The sequence below is a fragment of the Microplitis demolitor genome, chromosome 6 (assembly GCF_026212275.2).
Source record: "Microplitis demolitor isolate Queensland-Clemson2020A chromosome 6, iyMicDemo2.1a, whole genome shotgun sequence".
Classification (NCBI taxonomy): domain Eukaryota; kingdom Metazoa; phylum Arthropoda; class Insecta; order Hymenoptera; family Braconidae; genus Microplitis; species Microplitis demolitor.
Genome location: NC_068550.1, coordinates 11,866,893 through 11,875,521, shown reverse-complemented (window position 1 = coordinate 11,875,521; position 8,629 = coordinate 11,866,893). Strand labels below are relative to the sequence as shown.

General features: G+C 34.3%; 1 protein-coding gene across 1 annotated transcript; it reads left to right on the top strand.

The window, feature by feature from the left end:
• The first annotated feature begins 937 nt into the window (after positions 1-937).
• On the top strand, positions 938-5,857 carry LOC103574297 (uncharacterized). Its single transcript, XM_008553705.1, has 4 exons — positions 938-2,413; positions 2,564-4,298; positions 4,386-5,691; positions 5,797-5,857. The coding sequence occupies exons 1-4, from the start codon at positions 938-940 to the stop codon at positions 5,855-5,857; spliced, it is 4,578 nt and encodes a 1,525-aa protein (XP_008551927.1).
• The last annotated feature ends 2,772 nt before the right edge of the window (positions 5,858-8,629 follow it).

Sequence of the window (8,629 nt, the reverse complement as noted above, 5' to 3'; positions counted from 1 at the left end):
AATATTTCTTTAAAACTTCAGAATGTCAAGATCTGTTAGAAATTGAATTTCCAAAGGCGGACCGAAACCAATTACTTCACTTTTTTTTGAAAATCCTTAATTTTCGTAAACGGAAGTTGAAAAAAATAATTTTTCTTAAAAATTTTAAATATCAAAAAAAATTAATCATAAGAATTTGATGTCAAACATCACATCAACTTAAACCGTGTTAAGAGCCCGCCCCTGTGACCTTATCATCCATAGTTTATTATTATTACTATTATTATGCATAGATTTTTCACAACCGACCGTACTAATTTTTTTTTTTTTCCAGGTGAATTTGTTGAACATCACCACCGCAGATTACGTAAAAGATAACACTAGAATTGATCATCATCTACCTCCTAAACAAAGATTAATAAATTAAATACAAAAAACAAAATCAGAATAAAGACAAAAGTTCATGAAATCTAAAACATAAACAAAAACTGATAAACAACATAACCACTAACGCAATTTAATCCTAACTAAAAATACTCAACTATCATAACTTACAATACCCAGCTACACTTAAATGAAATACTTTAAAAACTCAGAATGATTAAAACGAAACCATAAATTATCAAAGTACACCCTGAAAAGTTTGCAAAAAATTATGAACTACAATACATTATATTCTTCGATCATTATATCGTTTATAGAGAAAGAAGGTTACTTTAACAGCGGAATAGATTTGTAAAAAATTGAATCTAAACTACAATTTTGTAAATCGTAATTATATTTACTTATACTTTATATTTAATCCTGTAATACCAAACATTAATAAATTTAATTGTTTTTTAATATACTATTCTTACTTATCTGTTTTATATGTTCATAAATTTCTAAGAAAATAATCTTTCTCACCACGATTTTCTATTTTTTAATATTATTATTTACTATTAATATTAAGGCAATAATGGGTCGAAGAAAAATTGAAAGAACAGCAGCTGAAGAAGCAGAAATTAAAAAAGCTCGTAATGAAAAAAGAAAAGAGCAGAGACGTAATCAATCAGTGGAAAAGAAAAATTGCACAGTAACTCAACAAACCGCTTCTATTAAAATTTCATCTAATAGTTTATGCATGCCAAACAAAACGAATGTATCATTGATCAATAATTTGAGTACGCCAGGACATTACAATAAATTTATTAATGACACTTTTGAAAATGAAGTAAACGATTTACTTGCTACTCCTTCAACATCACGTGATATAATTCCGCTTACGTCAAATCAGTTCCCAAGTCAGCAATCTGAACAAACTAATAGTACATTAGTGTCCCCAAGACTAATAGACTTTCAGAACTGTTCCTCGGAACATAATTCTAACAGATCATCACCGTCCCTGTTTACTGAGTCCCAGAATTTTCTTTCTGAACATGATTACAGTACATCATCACAGCCTAAATTGACTGAACTCCAGAATCGTCATTCTGAGCACAATTATTACAAAAAAATAATTAATCAATCCTCTAACAGTGTGAATTTTACTAATGAAAACTTGATTCAAAATGAATCGAATGTGAATAATATAACCGGTATAGATAAGATTCAACAAAATTATTTAGGTGAAATGAATGTTAGCTGTCACCACTGCAATGCAAAACATTTTAGTGCTGAAAAAGTAGCAAATAAAGCCAATTCGTTTAATGAGTGCTGCCGACACGGAGAAGTAGCATTAAAGTCTCAGCCGGAATTTCCGATACTTTTGAAATCTTTATTTGAGGGAACTCATGAGAAATCTAATAACTTTTTTGATCGCATTCGTAATTTCAATAGTTCGTTCTCTTTCGCTTCTTTTAACGCTAATTTAGTTGATTTATCTTCTCAAAGACGGGGTCCATATTGTTTTAAAATCCAAGGACAGATTTACTATCAAATAAATACTTCTCTATATCCAAATTCAAATGAATCTCCCAGTTATGGTCAGTTATTTATTGTGGATACGACCGAAGCAGTAGAATGTCGATCTAAAAGAAATGTGAATTGTGATGTGAATCTTTTGAAAGACATCGACGTAATATTACGTCAACATAATATTTTTGCTAAGTCCTATCAAATGATGAAAGATGTATTAAAAAATTCATCCGTAATTGATGAAAACGGTGGTATTGTTGAACCTGAGTTGAACTTGATTTTTACACTAAAACCTGGTATGGATGTTAGACGTTATAATTTCCAAAGAGTCAATGAAGTTGCAGCAGTTTTCTCTACGACAGTTGACGGAGAAATTCCTGAATCTTATGTTACGGTTCAAAATAAGAATACAAAAACTTTTCAGTATCTAAGCACGATGGATCCTAATACCGAGCCTTGGGTTTACCCCTTATTTTATCCAACCGGTAATCAAGGATGGCATGAGTCTATACCTTACGTTCATAAAACTAATCGAAGGGTAACTCGGGCGGATTATAATAAGTTTCTTTTAGCTACTCGTGACGAGTTTAATGTTTTCTTAATGGGGCGTCGTTTAACCCAACAATGGATAGTTGATAGCTATGTTAAAATAGAAAAAGATAGATTGAATTATTGTAAATTTAATCAGAAAAAATTACGTGCTGAATCGTATCAAGGTTTATTAGACCATCTTCATTCGCGGAATAACAATAGTGATACAAATTCAAACATAGGTCGAATTGTTATTTTACCTTCAAGTTTTCCTGGTTCAGCACGTAATATGTTGCAACATTATCAAGATGCAATGTCAATCGTACGGATATTTCGTAAGCCAGATTTATTTATTACGATGACCTGTAATCCTAAATGGCGCGAAATTTCGGATAATTTATTACCTGGACAAAGCGCTTCAGACAGACCTGACTTAGTTGCACGCGTTTTTGATTTGAAAAAAAACGCATTGATTAAAATGATTATGAAAGATAATCTTTTTGGTGAAGTTGTTGCCTACAATTGGGTTATCGAAATTCAAAAACGAGCGTTACCACATTTACATATGTTAATAACGTTGAAAAGCAATTGCAAAATAGTAACCCCTGATCGTGTCGATGAAATTATATCTGCAGAAATCCCAAATCAAACGGATAATCCTATATTGTGCGATATTGTCTCGAGAAACATGCTTCACGGTCCTTGTGGAGATTGGTGTTTAGTTAACGGAGTTTGTTCAAAAAAGTTTCCTAAAAATTTTCGTGATGTAACAACGATGGATGAAAATGGATATCCTTTTTATCGTCGGCGAGACAACGGAACAACATTCACGCGAAATGATTATGTCTTCGATAACCGTCATGTAGTTCCATACAATGCAACTTTATTAGTAACTTTTAATTGTCATATTAATGTAGAAGTCGTTTCCTCAATAAAAGCAGTAAAATATTTATATAAATACGTATATAAAGGTCACGATAAAGCAGGAATAACAATAAATGGGAGGATACCAAATGATCAACCTGCATTAAGTATAACCGAAAATCGAACATCACACGATTCGAACATCAATACAATTGATCACGATGAAGTTCGTAACTTCGTCGACGCTCGCTATGTTGGTCCTGTTGAAGCTGCTTGGCGTATTTTATCCAAGCATTTACAAAATAAAAGTCATTCCATTATCCGTTTACCAGTACATTTACCGTTTACAGTACAACCGAACCAGCAAAATGTAACAATAAATGATGATTGTAATCATGATGAACTTCAAGAAGCTTTACAAAAACAGACTATGTTAATCGATTATTTTTCTTTAAATAAACGAGATACATCTGCTCGGCAGTATATATACAGTGACATTCCACGTCACTACGTATTAAAAAAAAATAATGAAACTAAAATTTCATCTTGGCAGCCACGAAAAAGAAATTTCAACGTTATTGGTCGTATGTATTCTGTTAGTCCTTCTCAGATTGAATTATTTCATCTCAGATTATTATTAATACACATCAAAGGTGCGAAAAGTTTCGAAGAACTTAAAACAGTGAACGGAATCATCTGTGATACTTTTATGTCAGCATGTTTAGCTGCCGGATTGATCGAAGACGATCAAGAATGGAGACGTACGCTAAATGAAGCGGTAAGTTGGATGATGCCACGACAATTACGCTGTTTGTTCGCCCGTATACTGATTCACTGCCAACCTCTTAATCCAGAAAAACTGTGGGAGGAGTTTAAGTTAGCAATGTCTGAGGATGTTTCTAGAAGATTAGGCTTAGAAGAAGGACAGAAAAGAGCTTACGTCTATATTAATTCTATTCTTCAACGAGAAGGTTTTAGTCTTTCAGTATATCCTGGCATGCCACAAATAAACGATATTGAAATTTCAAGTGACGATCAATTATTACAAAATCAGACTCAAGACCAATCACAATCTTATTATGACAAACTAAATATTAAACAAAAAGAAATTGTAGATTTTATTATAAATGCAATTGAATGTAACACATACGATATTCCTAACTGTGTCTATATAGATGGGCCTGGTGGATCTGGAAAAACGTTTGTTTACACTACGTTATGTCAAATTCTGAAAAATAAAAATAAAAATGTTTGTACAATGGCGTATACAGGCATTGCAGCGACTCTTTTACCTAATGGGAAAACTGTTCATAAAACATTCGGTTTACCTGTTCCCATGTTTTCTGATTCGTCATCACATATTAAGCCCAATTCAGTTCAAGGAGAATATTTAAAGAATGTAGACGTATTCGTTTGGGATGAAGCTCCAATGTCACCTCGACACGCGTTAGAAATCATCGACCGAACTTTACGCCAAATTATGAACAATGACATTCCTTTTGGAGGAAAAATGATGATTTTAGGTGGTGATTTTCGACAATTGCTTCCAGTCCAACCTAATGCTACCCGAACTGAAACTGTTAATATGTCCATTAAATATAGCGCATTATGGATACATTTTCGAAAGTTTTCATTAACCCAGAATATGCGAGCTTTACCAGAAGAAATTGAATTTGTACAATTTTTATTAAACGTTGGTGATGGAAGCCTTAATAATTTAGATGATGAATTAAATCTTCCTGACATGTGTTCAACATCAAAAAATAATGATATTGTAGATAATGTGTACGGTAATATTATTAGAGGTAAACGTTATTCCGAGCTTTCAAAATCTGTAATTCTATCAGCTAGAAATGTAGATGTAGATGTAATCAACCGACAAGTGGTTGATCTTTTAGATTCATCAACGGAAAAAAATTATGCGGCTATTGACAGTACAGAAAATTGTGACAATGGTAATATGGACGATGCTATTTTACCCGAATATTTAAATACAATAAATCCACCCAATTTTCCTCCTTACGAACTTCATTTGAGACAATATGCTATAGTCATGTTGCTTAGAAATATAAACTTAAGCGAAGGACTTTGTAATGGTACAAGATTGATCGTTGAAGATTTGGGAGTTTTCGTTTTACGGTGTAAAATTTTGACCGGTGATAAAGCTGGTGATATTGTTTTTATTAATAGAATGACATTGTATTGCGAAAATATATATCCTTTTACTTTTAAAAGACGCCAGTTTCCAATTAAAGTAGCATTTTGTATGACCATTAATAAAGCCCAAGGTCAAACTTTTGATAAAGTCGGAATTGATCTCACCAAAGACGTCTTCAATCACGGTCAATTGTACGTAGCTTTTTCGAGAGTCCGAGCTTGGTCAGCGTTACAAGTTTATTTAGATCCTACTAAGACCAATAAGTATGTAAAAAATTTTGTATTCAAAGAAATTTATTTATAACTTATGTTTAGACGTCCGAATAATCGTATTTTATCATTTAAATATTTATATTTATTTTATTGCAGTATAGTATATGCATCTCCACACGCGCGCTTGCGCGCGCAACATACACTAGTCCTGAGTTAAAAATTGTATGTGCCGGGCCCAAATAGCGAGTGACCCGGCATTATTCTGACCTTCAGTCAGTAGCGAGCTCAGCTTCTCCCGAACCGAGCGGAAATGCACGAAGCTTGATTTAAATTAATCAAGCTCGTGACTGAACAGTGCTTGAATAAATTCCTCAAGCACTGATGTCAGCACTCGGATGAAAAATTCCCGAATTATTATACTCATTATTTTTATTTAAAGTATCTGTACGATATTATCAATTATTATTTATATTTATTGTTATTCAAAATATTTAAGTAACTTTATATTCTATGATTTGTTTATTTATGTACCCCAGCGGTAAAAATTATTAATGAGATTTTTATACTCAAATTATAATTCAGTTTTATATTTTATAAAATTATAAATTGGTAATACCGACAAATTATTAACTTGAGTATGAGTGAGAATTAAAAATACCGTATCTTTCTCTCTCTCACGAGTGGTGGGAGATATATATCAAAAGAAATATAATATTAATGTTATTTATTCTTGGGAAAAATTCAAATGAAATTTTTATTGTATATATTTAATATTAATAATTAAAATTATTAATTACATTAACTTAAATTACTATTTCTTTTTGAACATTGAGTTTGAGTATTTAAATTTGATGCCAAGGTAATTGTCGGCAAAATTTCACCCCAGTGGAAAAAATTCATAACAATTTTTTATTGTATTTTAATAACTACCGAGTGTCATTATTGTGGTTAATTTAACAAAAAAACTATTTATTGTAAAATATCATTATTTATATTTATTATTGTTTAAAATTAAAACACGGAAACCAACAGCTGTCGGGGAAAATTTAATGCTTATTTTCCTCTGGATCTTTCCTCACTATTTTCATTTATTTTTCTTATCAATAATTTATTATTCATATGTAATCATATATTGCTTATTTATAATTTTTCTATTATTTATTCAATTTTTCTGCGGTGTTTTTTCGAATATCTTTCGCTTTGTCACGAGTCACTTGCTCGGATTTTGCCTCGTAAATTTTCCCCCTGAATTATTTTTGTCCGTTTTGTGTAAAAACGGTCTGGCGCCTGCGTGCACTAACCCAGCCTGAGGAGCTGGTTCAGGCACACCAAGAATTTATTATTTATAATTTTATTATTGATATTTAAAATCATTTATTTGTATTTATTATTATTTATTTATTACGCGTGGGTGACCACATACGATATATTGAGCTGTTCGACGTCTCCGTCGCGGATTTGCATGATAGATATACGTTATACCTTGATTTAGACGTCCCCTCGTATTGCGGGCCACCAAACAACCGAGGCGAAAGTTAACTGGGGTATCAAAATAGCCGTGTAAATCCACTTGACTAACTTTGGTTTGAGACCCCACGATGTGCCGAATACTCTTCTACAGGCCCAAAAAGTGGCAGTAGCTTTCTGAGCCTGCGTCCTGATATGGCTTCTTCATGTGAGCTTACTATCCAGAGTCACGCCACTGTAGCGTACTACTGTTGAAAACCAGCTCAGTGCCAAAAATTGAAGGCGCTTTAATATTAAGCTTCCTCGTGTTCGTAAAGAGCACCATCTCTGTATTGTTAGGATTAACTTTCAGAGATCTGTTAGTGCACCAATTTTGCAAAAGATCGAGTGCTCCTTGCATCCTCCATCTTATCTCTACCGGGCTACATCCTCTGATCATCAAAGTGACATCATCCGCGTAGCCCACTACGTGTACTTCTAGCTTCTCCAGCCGTACTAGGAGCTCGTTAATGACTAGTAGCCACATGAAAGGAGAGGTCATGCCTTCTTGCGGGCAGCCCCTTCTAACATGGACCCGTACCTTAGTATCACTAAGTTCAGTTGTCTCTATTCTTGAGCGAATCATATTGTGGGCCCATTCTGTAATAGATTCCTCTATCGCAAATTGTTCCGCCACTTCACAGATGGTTTCGAAGGGTGTATTATCAAACGCCCCTTCAATTTCGATGAATACTTCCAGGTCCGATTCCTTTTGGTGAAGGGCCCTCTCGATGTAGCTAACTACTTCGTGTAGAGCCGTTTCGACGGATTTACCATCTTGGTATGCATGTTGTGAATGATGCACTGGTATTTGACTCAGCGCTTCATCTCTGATGTGTCTGTCCTCCATCCTTTCCAGGGTTTTTAGAAAAAAGGAGGTCAGACTTATGGGCTGGAAGGATTTCGCAAGGTCATAGCAGCTTTTCCCAGGTTCGGGTATAAATACCATTCTGACCTCGCGCCAAGCCTCAGACACATAGCTTAGGGCTAGAGATGCCCTAAAAATTTGTAGGAGGTGTTTGCGCAGAGATTCTATACCCTCCTGTAACAGAGCCGGAAAAATCCCATCTACCCCTGGGATTTTATACCTCTCAAAGTTACTAATTGCCCATTCAATTCTGTTAGGCGTTACCACCCTCGCAGCAGTCCTCCAAAAAAGTGTACCTCAAAGAGATGAGCCAATATTTCTGCGTGGCTACCTGTTCCCTTCCCACTCGGGAGGGTCAGACCACCTAACAACTGTGGGACCTGAAGTAAAGATCTTGCGGAGTCGGGCCACCAATGGTAGATCCTTAATCTCCCCACAGATCTCTCTTCAGGCCTCAGCTTTGGATACTTTAATACACTTTTTGTATTCTATCTGGGCCGCTTTATATTCGGCCCAGTTTTGTTCTGATTTCGTTTTCAACGCTTTGTATAGTAGCTTCCTGGACCGGGAACGGAGCCTGCTCAGCTCTGCGTTCCACCATGTCACTTGTTTGCT

Excerpts from the sequence above, each read along its gene's own strand:
- LOC103574297 (XM_008553705.1), top strand. The coding sequence starts at position 938 with ATGGGTCGAAGAAAAATTGAAAGAACAGCAGCTGAAGAAGCAGAAATT. Across the intron at positions 2,414-2,563 it reads TTCATAAAACTAATCGAAGG|AAAAAATTACGTGCTGAATC; the intron begins GTAACTCGGGCG and ends AAATTTAATCAG. Across the intron at positions 4,299-4,385 it reads AAACGATATTGAAATTTCAA|ATTTTATTATAAATGCAATT; the intron begins GTGACGATCAAT and ends AAGAAATTGTAG.